Consider the following 13,332-nt stretch of genomic DNA (forward strand, 5'->3'; position numbering starts at 1 on the left):
TCAAAATGAATGTCTTGCTTAAACTTTTTCTTCAATCACGTTAACAATGTTACAGGATTTCTTGGACCATCTCTTTAATGTTACCATGTTACCCAGTGACACAGGTGAAGGTTGTTGCTTGTCTCTTCTTTCTCCTTCTCTCCCTCCCTAGTCCCAAAATAGGATAAAACACAAACCAACCCCATCTTGACCCTGCATCCCAGTCTCACCATCACCTTCTCTTTCCCTTTACCTAAATAGCCAAGTTTCTTTGAAGAAGGGTTTTCACTCACTCTCTCAGCTTCCTTTCATCTCACTTTTGCTACCACCATTTACCCTGACTCTGCTTTTGCTAAGACCATTTTCTAGTTGTCAAAGCCAGTGGACATTTCAATATTCCCCTTTCCTGATCTCTACAGCACTTGACATTGGTGGTTGGCTGCTCTCTCTTTGCAACATTCTTCCATAACATGATGCTTTTGGGGCTCTATAACTCTATTTTTCATTCTAGCCCTGCCTGCCTTCTTAAATGCTGGTATCCCCCAGAGCTCTATGCACAACCCCATTCCTTGCTGTTTTCATCCTTGGCTTTACTGATCTCACATATGGGGCACTCCAGACACTTGTGTTTAATTGCCTTTAATTATTCCAGAGAAACTTTAATTTCAGCACACCTGAAATCATGCTGCATCTTTTGCCCACACTTCATTCTCTTTCATATTCCACCTGTATTTGTCACTAACTCCTACCAAGTCGACATTTTCACTCTTTATCCCCTCATTTCCACTCCCATTCACCATTCTTCCTTTCATTCCTCATCTGAGCCAATTCAGTAAGTCTTGAATTGGCCTTGCTGTTAGTTAGGTCATCTCTTCTGAACAAATTGCAGCCAATATGCTGACTTTTACAATTTTAAAACCTAATCCTGCTATTTATTGCCTGCTCCACATTCTAGAGAATCAAACTGAATTCCTTACTAAGCACTCCAGGCTGTTTGTAGCATAAAGAGTATAGGTTTCAGCCCTTACCAGTTGTTTGTGTGTGGTGAGGGGATGACAAAGAGGGAGTGTTCAGGCACTTCATCTTAGTTGTTGTTGAAGGGTTAAAAATATTAAAATTATACTAATACAAGGTAGGTGCTCAAGAAACGGCTGCTCTCTTATGCTCCATGGTCCTACAGGCTTGCACTGAGTTCTCTGGATGCAGTGGTCTGCTCTTTCCTGACTCTTGTTTCAGCTTGTGCCTTAAACAGCCCCACCTTCGGTTTTATCTGGTTAATTCCTACTCATCATTCAATAATATCATACTTGGGTATCACTTTCATGTCCAGCTTAGGTAGCCTGACCCCTTAGGCAGGTAGCCACCACTTAGACATCACTTCCTCCTCTCTGCTCCCATTGTACACTCCATAAATCTAATTTGTGGCCCTTCTGATACTGCTGGGGGCGGAAAAAGTTTGGTCCCAGACTAATTCAGCAAGTATATGATTAGCTCTTTGAGAACAGGTATTCATCATCTTTGTATGGCCATATCTAGCACAGTCACCTGTAGGAGTTCTAATCATCAAATCCTTGATAAATAAATGTCCAAATTATAAGAGGCAAGAAAATGAGCTTATAACTATATTTTCTAAAATACACCTTAACCATTTTTTGTTGGAAAATTCAGCCTCTTTGTTGGAAAAAAAAATTCAAAGCAAGCATTTTGTAAAACCTATTTCTCAGGGTAATTTAAAGAACACACTACCAGCTATGCATACCCATATGCAATGGTTTATTCCTTGAAGATTCTGTAAGGATTAAATGAGATTATCTTTCTACTGGCTCCTTAGCGTGATGCCTAACACATGGAAATCATTTTAAAAGTTGGTCTTTAACATTATTATAATCATTAATAGATCATATATTTGCATTTTTCTTTGCCTAGGTTCTTCTAAAATCTACATTACTGAATCAGCTAAATTTGGCACTTAGAAATGGATGCACTCTTTCAGGCCACAGGATACAATATGGCAGCCTGCCAAGGTTGACTGAAAAATTAAAAGAATAAAAAGTCTCATTAATATGTGATAGTGGTTAGTTGAGTCAGTGTTCATGTGTCAATACTAAATTACCTATTTAGGAAGCTAACAAGCTGACTTCATAATACTGATCATAGATGCTGCACAATAAATTCTAGCAGAATAATTTTAAAAAACACTATAAATAAGTTGGCAGTATTTTTAAATAACTTGGCAGTATTTTATATACTTGAAAGTCCGTAATTTCCACAAGTGTTTTCATCTTAGCCTTGTAAATTTAGAGAACATGGTTTAGTTATAGCTATACATGGTAATGAAACAAATTAATAAGTTTTAACATTTCCCTATTCTAATTTTGTTATTAATGAAGTAAAATAATTTAATATTTTATGATTTTTATGCAGTAAAATTTTCTGGCAAGTCCTACCTGGAATTAAAAAGTATTTAAAAATTAAAACTTACTAGAAAAAAAAGAAAAACATTGTTTGTTCTAACAAAATTTATTATGCAGTAATTACAAAGGTTAAAGACTCTTCCATCTCAAATAAAAATAACTGTTATAATTACACACATAATATAGTACCTTATAGAACGATTCCAATAAATATCACAGGAAATACAGTGCACTTTCAATTGAAAAGACAAATACTTTTCTCATTCACAGTGTTTGACATAGGAAAGCCTGTTCACATAATGTTCTGTATAAGGTCATGCTCTCAGCAACAGTCCACACAGAGCTGTGCCAAAACAATTCTTTCAGAATGTGAAGTACCGGGCAAACCACTCCTGGCGCTGGGGATCTGGAGAAGCCACCGGGGACGCTTCACTCTGAGGAGGACTGAATTCATAAAAAGAGAGACATGTAACCCAGCATTAAGCTGTTTTGCAAAATGAAGGGAAAAGCACATAAAACATCAGTGCAGATGACCACAACTGGTTCCCTACGTTAGAAGATGGGTTTTAAAGATTTGCTACTTCCTCTACACTAGACGGGTTCTCCACTCCATGAGAGTGCATCAGCAGCTCAGATGAAGTCCATTAAGGAAGAGCCACATTGCAACAATTGCAAAAAAACAAAAAATCAAACAGTTGAGAAAAATAATGTGACTTGATTTGAATTAAAAAATTCAGGAGGAACTGTGGGAAATAAGAGAACAAGAGAACATTCTTCGCATTCAGCACCTTTTCCCTTTTCATTAATTAAAATTTTTAAATCTGACACAAGCACTTCTTACAGATGTGTCCTTAAATATAACTAAAGTAAGTAACTAAACTATGGTACAGTATTTTTTCTATATGTATATTTAAATTAAATTTTCAAGTTCTACAAGCAAATACTCTACGGGAAAGGAGTGCATTAAAAAGCCAATTTCCCTTCCATCTTCAAAGTTATATAATTTATACTTATCTTAATTCTAACTAAAGATTCTTTGGGCTAGTTAAGAAAATAAAAAAAATCCCTACCGTCTTTGGGGGAAATTACAAGGCACGCAACAATGTGTAATGGAAACTCCAGTAGTCATGTTCCTTGAGCCCATGCACATGCATCTTACTGATACCTGAACATACCCATGCACAAGGGAAAATAAGCAACACAAAGTATTTAGCACAAGACACGTTCAAAGGTGTACTTGACTATTTTTTCATTCTTGCTATTTTTTTCTATTGAAAATGTCATTAATTAGTCATTAATCACTTAGCCTAGAAAAATGTAATCTTCCTCTAAGATTATTACTAGTAACACAGATTTAGTAAGAATAAGTCAAAAAATAAATTTTAAAACAGCACAAATTCAGTAATAGTAAGGTAAGCATAAAATGACAGTACTTTCTAACTTTATTTAATGGATAAACAATTGCATTTCAGTCAAACTTTACTTGTTAATACATTTAATCAAGAACTCTCGTGAGATAACTTAAAATTAGAATTAAAAAAATATATTTTTTTAAATTTCCTACTTACTTTTGTCATTAAGTTCCCAGAGCTTATTTTTTATTTTGGCAATAAGCACATATATTTATAAATAAGCAAGGGAAAAATAAACATATAAGAGACAAAAGCTACTTAATAAAAAAATATTTTCACGTTCATTCTGTATCAAGGATGGATTATTAATGAAAAATTGGTGATAATTCTAAAAATGAAGACATAGTCCATAAATATTAAAATCCTAAGCATATGAATTACATTAGCACCTCTTTCAGCATTCAGAAAACTGACTGACAAGAAAATAGAAAAGAATCTTTTTAACAGTCAAAAAGTTCTTTAGAGAGGTGATATATTTTGAAAATATTTCACAGTAAAATTTATCTTCCTAGGCTGTTCTTAAAGTAGTAGATTTCTGCAATGTAAGAAAGTAAATTTCTCAAGTTAAAAAAGAAAAGAAATCACTGGTGAGACGGGGCTCACCTCAAAAATGTCTTGGGCTCTTTGAGTGGCACTGGCTGTGGAAGTGGTTTGCTGCTGTTGAACTCAATATCGTGGACTGGAGAATTAGGAATGGGATCCAGGCGGTTAGGATGTCCATTGCCCACTCCACCAGATTCCAGAGCACTTAGATTGGGAACACTCACAAACCTGTTTGTTGGTGATTTATCATTCTTCTTCTTTTGCTGCATTAAAAATAATACATGTGAGGACAGTCCTGCATAAGGACGAATGAGAAAGTAGGAACAGTAGAAGATATAAATTTGGCATGGGAAAATTTTGGAAGCTTTATGTTAAACTGGGATGTTAAAATGAACCAGTGTTACCCAAAGTGTGGTCTGGGGATCCTTGGAGGTGCTCTTTATCTACATGGAATCCTCACAGACAGACATGCTGCTAGGACAGAAAGAATGAGGAAGAAACGTTTAGGAATGGCTCATGGGGCGAGGGGAGGGGTGGGAAGAAGGCCAAGGGGTAAAGAATACTGGGCCGAGAAGGGAAAGTAGGGGAAAGAGTAGATCTTGCAGATACCATGAGGTTAAATGGGTTTAGGCTAAAATTAGGAGAAGGTGAAAAGTTAACATAATTTTAAAAGAGAGGTCCGTGAACTTTAGCCATCTGTCAAAGGGACGCAGTTCTTGCCTGGAAAATAAAAGGAATGAAAAAATGCTTGACAGAGGTGTTTGAAACAAAACTCACATTTCTACCTAAGATTGAGAGCTGACCCAGAGAAATAATTTGGTTTTAAATTCACTGTACCATCTCTCTGAAGAGGGAAAATTAAATCTGCATAGTTAAGTCTCGTTTACCAATTAATTGGTAGTATTACAATTGGCTCACAATATTTTTAAAAATTTAAAGTATGTATAATAAAAGTGATCAATGTTTTTTTATCTTTTAATTGGTCTTTAAAATTAATAGATGAAAAGAGCAATACAATTGCAGGTTACTAAAATCTATCAGCTTCCATATCATTAGCTTTAGTCTGTATTTTATTCACACCTGTAGAACCAATGAGCATCATCTTGCTATGTGGAATGAAAATTAACATGTATGATATTTTGAACAGTACAATCTTTTACTAATTAAATGTATGCTAATTAAATTTATAAAATAATTTTGCAAATTAATTCCAGAGTTTGAAAAAAATACAATTAATAGACAAGATGGCCTTTTTATTTATAATAATCTCACTATCTAGACATTGTCCTCTATGTCATTTTCTGTGAATCACAAAAGTCTCTGAAAAAAAAGCTTATTTTAGCATAACTGCAAAAAGAAAGGAAGAATAGTATCTTCTTCAGAACTATTTGTGAAAACTGAGTCACTTTTAGGAGTCAAAATTTACAAAGATGTACCTTTTGCATTTTCTTGTTCTAGTCATGAGAGGGCATAATTAAACCCACTTAAGGTTTCTATTTTAAGAGATCAAAAGTATCATTGGTAAAGTTCTACAGTAATGGTTTTGTGCCTAAAAATGTAACTTCAAACCAAATAATAAGAAAGAAAATATTTCTAATCTTGTTTCAACAAGTCTCATAACCTAGCTTTTTAATTAAAAGCTTATTTTGGCTCTAAATAATGAATTTAAAAACTGAAACTAACTATATTCATTCACTCACCAATTATTTATTGAGAGGCTTCCATTGGCAGGCACTATTTTAGGCTCCGGAGATACTCTGGAATGCCTACTTCAGGCATTCTATTTTATAAATTATTTAAGTCATTCTACTTTTAAACTTTTAAGTTTAAAGTTTGAAGCACTTTAACTTGTAAAGGATAGATTCCATCTTCTTAATAGAGAAGGTTTATGAGCTCTGAAAGTAGATATCTCTGGCTAAGGGCCTAAGAGAAATTAGGTATGATGTGAAAATTAAATCCAAATCAAATAAAATAGCTTTTATTTCTACTACTGATTTTTGGTAAAAGATATGTAATTTCTATGAAGCCAGCATACATGTTTATTCCTTCTTTATTATTTGCTTTATTGACTACAATAATTTGTAGTAGTTTATAGAAAACATGACAAAATTTTGCAACTGAACAGACACCCTGACTACCCACTGTACCCACAGCGCTATGACAGAAGCCACAGGAACTGCTGGGGTAGAAAGGTGTGTAAGACTTAGCCATGTCCATTTCGTTTGTCTATAAGGCTCTTCTATCCTAAAACAAAATGTAAGAACAGGTCATGTTCCATTTTAATTGTCAAGCAAGGCAGTAAGACTGAGAGAAGTGAGGCCCTTCTCTGAAGATGAGCACATATCCCATCCAAGGCCCATGAAGATGACAGGCCTTGAGGCGTGGGTGTGACTCAGCAGTAGAGTATGTGCTCAGCATGCACGAGCTTCTAGGTTCAGTCCTCAGTACTGCCATTAAAACACAAACAAACTAAAAAAGCAACAAAATTTTAAAAAAGAATAATTAAAGAAAATGGCAGGCCCTAAATCAGGAAAAGCTGTTCGGTATACAGAGCTGGAGTACCGTTTAGGACCCCATAGAGGATCATGAACACTAAGGAAATGACAAGAAATTATCTTGAGGAGACTCAGAAGTTAGTTTTTTTGTTTGTTTTTTTTAATAGGTCTGAAAAATAAAATCATAGAACCAAGGTTTTATAATAATAAAATATTGTTTTAAGGAGTATGAATTCTCAACAAATAAATGAATATTATTAGCATCTCATTCTGAAAATGAGTACATAAAGAATTCAGAGATTTTAGTCGTAGATTATTAAATTTAAGGAAACATTTTTTGGAAGCTTCATCCTATGCTGCTCTAAATATTTTATAAAAATTTTAATCAAGTTTTAAACCACATTTCTATTTTACAATATTTACAGCACATACCTTACTCAGTGGATTAATAACACCAACAGTAGGACTTGAGTTAAACACTTTGTTGAAGTTAGTTTCTCGATTGACTAATTCCAGCTGATAAAATTTATTATCCTCCTATGCAAAAGAATTACAAACATCTCTTAAACAGTTTCTATTGAATATTTGAAAACTTAATTGTATAAATGCCATTTTATTCAAAACTTAATATAAAACTTGAATGAAAATTTATACCTTATTCAAAGATTTCTAGACCTGATTGCCAGGGTCTTAAAGTCTGCTGGTGGGTAAGTTTTCAATACCTTTCAAACCCTGTGCTCCGAGACTCTTCTCTACCCTTTCATACCTTTTCCCTCCAAGGCTGGATCTAAATGTTTTATTTTGTCCACCTCCTTTCCAGAGGGCTGACTGCAGATTGAGCAGGCTTAACTTGCATTCATGGAGCTGCATGCATGGTTGAGTTGTTTCCATATAAGATGATGATACTATAGTATACATTATTCTTTAGTACTGGAAATGTATTTGATCTTGCCTAATCTCCTCTCTTGAGATATTGATGTATTACAGCAATGGTAACCAAAAAACAGAGAAAAAGTGAACGGCCAATATAGAGATAAGATAAACCCTTTGCCTTTGGCTCCACCAACATGTGCTAAATGAACAATCAGGCAGTAGGAAGTAAACATATAAGTAAATGGATCTGTGTGTGTGTGAAATGCAGGGTAATAACTCTAGCAGAACTGGATTCTTCAACCCCCTCTTAGTTATCACTATCATTTGCATCATTAATCTCAGCCTCACAGTTCACAGAATCAGGGTATAGTAAAAGAGTGCAGAACAACCCTCTGGCTAAAACTGGAAAATCAATAGCTACTTTTACTATAGATGAAGCATACTTAGTACTTTTGCTAATTTCACGTGTGGAATATAAGGTAATTTTCCATGAATGTTCTGCTGTCAGATAGAGCAGGCCAGGAGGCTTGTGCTCTGTTCACAAAGCTTGGGAAACTGGGTGGTTAGTGGGATGAAGTAGCACATACTCTGTCTTTCCAATGCCCACTCCTGGGTTCCTTCTATGAACCCCAGTCGACTACCTGTTGATTTTGGCAGGAATTTCTAGTCCCAGATAATAAGATGGCCTTCCTAAATGCTAAAAGAAATACATTAAGGAAAAAGGACTTCAGAAATAAGCTCTTAGGCTGTCTTTGCATGCTAATGCTCAAAGTTTTTATGAAGGTCTCAACGAGCACACAGAATGATCAACAGTCTATTTCTAGTTTTACTCTGAAAAAGTTTTATTTGTTAGTGCTAGTAAAAAGAAATACTTCAATTATTAATCAGGTCATATAATTTTAGAAGACTGAAATGTTTCATGAATTTTAAAACATTTGTATATTTTTTATTCTTGAGGAATAATGAGTTTAATGAAGGCAGAGTATATATTGTTAAATCTGTATTTTCTTCCCTGCTGGACTTCTCAGAGTCCCTAACACCTCAGCATGGACTGAGACCCTCAATAGAGAGCCTGTTGCTTTTCTTAGGTTAGAACCCTAAGCAAATGGAAACTTTCCTCCATGTGGTACCTCTCTGAATCAGGTTTCAGTGGAACACACTTTAGGAAATTAATATGACTAACTGGAAGTGTACAATGCAGGCTAATGCATGCATGTGTAGACTGTTCTTTCCTATCCAGTTCTATTTCTACATGTAAAATACACATACATTTCAACAGCATATTAACTGTATACGGTCAATACACATACACTTCAATAGTAAATTAACTGTACATTGCCAATGACATTAAACATTCAATATGTATTCAAAAGACTATTTCTTTTTAAAAATTACCAAAAAAAAAAAAAAACCAAACAACCCAGGCACAATCCTCTTACCCAATACCAAATTATAAATTTTAAAATTACTTTGTATTTCTTATCCTTACTCATCAACATGTTACTAAACTTTCAATCACAATACATGTATTTTGTACTTTCAATTTTCCTTTAGCATTACTTAAAAATTTTTTGCCCCAATCAGTTGTCTTATCGATTATCAACATGATTACACCACAACCACCCCCACCTCCCCACCCCCAAGCCTAAACAACTTACAATTAGTTTCTTTATGACCTGGTCTCTTTCTGTAAGCATGGCCTTTAATTCCGCAATCAACTGTATATCTTCTGGTTTTGATTCTCTCATTAGATATTTTTCTTCCATTTCTTCTAGTCTAAAAACAAGAAAACTTTTAGTTCATTGATATGGCTCAGACACATTCTTCTGTAATGCCTACATTTTTCAAATTAGTTCAGTTGAACACAAATTTAAAATTAAACTTTTTTCCTTAAAACTTTTAAGAATAAAGACATAACTGCCTCAAGGGGAAGTGTTATTAAAGGCTCTCCAAGAGTAGATGATTTCATTAAAGGCTTTGCAGGTTACTTTTGGAAGAATTCTCTCATTTTAAGTCACTTGAGTGTACATGGCAATGTGAGGTATGGTCTGTAGGAGAAACAATAAACTGAATAATACTGTTCTAGGAAATACAGGTTTGATGCTGAAAATGCAGGCTTGCTATTAGGAGAACTTACCACAAATACAATAGTGTGTGCTGACATAAGGCTTAGTAACATACACAAAAAGGACAGAAGATACAGAAGGAAGGGGAACAAAGGACACACATATATGACATCATTCTTGACATCATTCTTTCCTGGTTTATGGAAAACGTAGTTTACAAATTCAGTGTTACCAGCTAATATATATAAACTGTAAAAAACAGTTCATTAGATGCAGGAGAATTGTATTTTCTTCTAGGCCTTTTCTGCCCTGAATGAGAAGGTAACAGGACTGAATGACACTGAAGACTCTAGGAAAGAGGCCGTTTTAATGAGCAGAGATTCCATGGAGCCTGCAGAGTCTAAGAACATAGGGCAGGGCAGAAGGAAGAGGATGCACATGGAACCTACTAGCTTAGTTTGAAAAAAAGAATTCTGAATTTGAGAAAATTCAAATAATTAAAACAACTTAAAAACTTACTATCTTTAAAATGTAAAGGATAAACTTAAGCTCAGTAAAATTATGGTTAATTAAGATTCACAGAAAAATTTATTCACTCAAATCTGAGTAGCTTCTAGATCTGTCTTCTGGGAATCAGTGCCCCACTCCTGCCCTCCAATCCCAGGGGGATATCAGAATCAGTGTTTTAGTACCTTCAGTAAACCCCACGAACTCAGCTCAAGCCAAAGACTTGGAGATGACATTTTTGGCTCCATACCCAGCCCCACGGCTGAAGTTCTGATCTGGGAAGTGGGGAGGTGTGAAGGTGAGGAAGTGTGGGGTTAGGGTGTGACTGTCCCAGGATCAGCAGGGCCTTTGTCAGTTCAGTGTGAGGCTAGTTCAATTATCTTCACTTCTGTTCTTCTGTGACAATTCACTGAGCTCACATACAGTAACTTGCATTTTACCATGATGTGGCACTGTATGGGCAGAGGTTTATACATTTTATGGGCAATGGTTTTAAAAAGCTTGGGAAAAAGTCAAGGAAAAAGTTATTTGGGTTTAATACCAGAGTAGCCACAAGGTGTCACTGGAGTACTTTCTTCATCATTAAAAGCAAGGTATAAGATTTTTAAACTGTTTCTTGGAGCTGAACAAGAATACTTGGTAGTAAATGGTCACTAAAAAACTCAATTTAAAGCCATATTTAAAACTATTATGTTCATTTGTTCTACTACAATGAGAAGTTAAGGTAAAGTGAATCTAAAACAATTACAGTCTTAAACCACCTTTTTGCATAATAAAGGTCTACGAGCCTAAGTTTTAGTGAGTGTATGTTTTCATTTAGTTTTAACATTCTTTACTTACAAAATTATTATCAGTTAATCCTCCCCACAAAAAATCTTTAGTGCCAATAATTTTTAAAAAAGATACCTGGATATTAAAGGGAAAAAATGATCAAATTGAAAAAGCATAATCCATATAAACACAAATGGGAAAGCATTAAAGGAGAGAACAAGTAACATGATGTAGATTTAACTTGCAAACGTGTTTTCAGGATTGCTAGTCTTCTGAAATCCCAATAGGAAGAACACTTGGTACTATTCCGACATCCATTCAAGCCAACACCAGTCAACATTTCCCTTTCAGATGCCCCATGTGGCTAAGCCAGCAGCTTCCCAAAGACTAGGTGTGAAGACGTGATTCAGGGGACGGTTTTTAGTTTGTTCTCCTTTAATCTTTCTGGTCATGAGAAGGAGAAAGTCTGGTTGTGTGGGTCTTGACTGGCCTTCATAACACACGTCTATTAATGCTGTTTCGCTGACACTCAGGCAGGCCTTCAGCATCAGTGCCAGCCGGGACCTGATAACACTGTTGTATTTTCACAGAAGTTACAGTTACCTAACTACAGCTTAGTTTCTATTTAGAATAATGGATAAGATTTTTTCAGTAGTGATAATGGTTTTACTGCAGAGATAAAAATTTAACAGGAAAAGATTGTTAAAATGAGCCAATCAAAAATACTAAGAAAACAGTATCACAGGTAGCTAGAAATGACCAAATTCCCAAAGGCTGAATAGGAAGGATTAAAGCCTGGAAAACACTGCCTTGAGGGAACCACACAGGTACACACAGGCTTTCACTCCAAATACAGATTCGCTTTAGAAGAAACACAAAGAGAACAGACAGAAGTAGAACATACAAAATCACTAATTATGGTCACTGTTGGATTCTCCCCAGGCATGAGTGCCCTGATTTTTTTTGGCTCTGAGGATATACAGGTCAATGTCTGTGGTTCATGGACAACACAAACCAAAAATATAAATGCATAAAAAGCTATATAAAAATGTCTCCAAGTTGATAGACCTTCCATGCTTATAAAATAATTGACAAAAAAGTTGAGATTTTAGAGCCAAACGACAGTATTATTAGGCACACATCTATCCTAGAATTTTGATTGTGTAAGATGAAAGAACTCTATTATACCATCCTCTCTACAGACTTAAGGAAATACAGGAATTCAAGCAGCTTAATGTTAAACTCTTCTTTTCCCATAAATTACAGGCACAGACTGACTTGTGACAATAGGATGACTATGTCCTTACCTCACAAAGCTTATGAAAATAACCTGTATGGTGATTTAAAAATCAAAGAACAAAAAAACAATTAGGGTATTATAGATATAAAAAAACTCAAACAACTTTTCAAGAGTAAGTAATTCTGGTGTGGTGGACAGCTTCTTTTTAATTAGAGTACTGACATACTTAAAGTCCAAGTACAGAAACTCAAGCTTCCCCCGAGAAGAAATTATCTTTTGGCTTCAGTAGAATGTGAAGTTAAGGTAAAGTAAATCTAAACAATCAATAATAACCTCTGAACCAAACCATGACTCCAAGATCTGCCATGACTCCAAGTTCTGGGTATATTTATATTTAGCTTAAAGGAAGTTTAGAACAGTCCATTCTCTCCTTTGTTTCTAAAACAAACACCATGATGTATTTACTGGATACAATGTTTTCACTAAGATACTATACCACTCAAGAAAATAAAAGCTTCTACAGAATATCTGAAAATCTAAGAAGACATTAATACCCAGCACTAGAGGATTTCTAGTAATCATTCCATAAGAGACACACAACTCTTATCACCGATGCTACAATGTTCAGAGGGTGCATTCCCGCCTTTAAATTTCTAGTCCCCATTTCATTGCCCTGGAGCCCAACAGGGTTTGGGGCAAGAAGAGAGGCAAGAAGTTTCCAGCTGCTCCAGAGGCCCCTCAGCTCCAGGCTTCAGCCTGGCAGGCTGAACCATGTTCCTCTAGTCCCTCCACTACCACCCACTTCCAAGAATCCACAAGTTTTTTCTGATCTTGAAGCTTGAAAGTCAGTATGTGGTTGATTAAGAACTTCAGCAGGGTACCCTCAGTCCTTTGAAACAGGCTGAGAATAGTTCAAAAGTTGTTCTCCCCAGCTCCTTAAACTGGAACAGACCCTCCCTGATCTCCGCCTCTGTCTAAATCAAAACCATTCAGCAGATCCAAGTAGGCTGCATTTGAGGACATGGACCAGAA

General features: G+C 35.4%; 1 protein-coding gene across 5 annotated transcripts in view; it reads right to left on the reverse strand.

Moving 5' to 3' along the window:
- Positions 1-2,487: 2,487 nt before the first annotated feature.
- The window catches only part of FAM184A (family with sequence similarity 184 member A), an 89,319-nt gene continuing 78,474 nt past the window's right edge, over positions 2,488-13,332 (reverse strand). For 3 of the 5 annotated variants that reach the window (XM_072965800.1, XM_072965802.1, XM_072965801.1), the window contains 4 exons: positions 9,375-9,492; positions 7,276-7,380; positions 4,409-4,611; positions 2,488-2,837 (listed from right to left, as the gene is read on the reverse strand). In XM_072965800.1, the coding sequence (XP_072821901.1) occupies positions 2,756-2,837; positions 4,409-4,611; positions 7,276-7,380; positions 9,375-9,492 (508 nt within the window). In that variant the 3' untranslated portion in view covers positions 2,488-2,755. Of the gene's footprint in view, positions 2,838-3,463; positions 3,559-4,408; positions 4,612-4,752; positions 5,069-7,275; positions 7,381-9,374; positions 9,493-13,332 lie in introns of those variants that run through there. The other 2 variants (XR_012074963.1, XR_012074964.1) reach the window with 2 other exon arrangements.

This window comes from Vicugna pacos, chromosome 8, assembly GCF_048564905.1.
Source record: "Vicugna pacos chromosome 8, VicPac4, whole genome shotgun sequence".
NCBI classification, from domain to species: Eukaryota; Metazoa; Chordata; class Mammalia; order Artiodactyla; family Camelidae; genus Vicugna; species Vicugna pacos.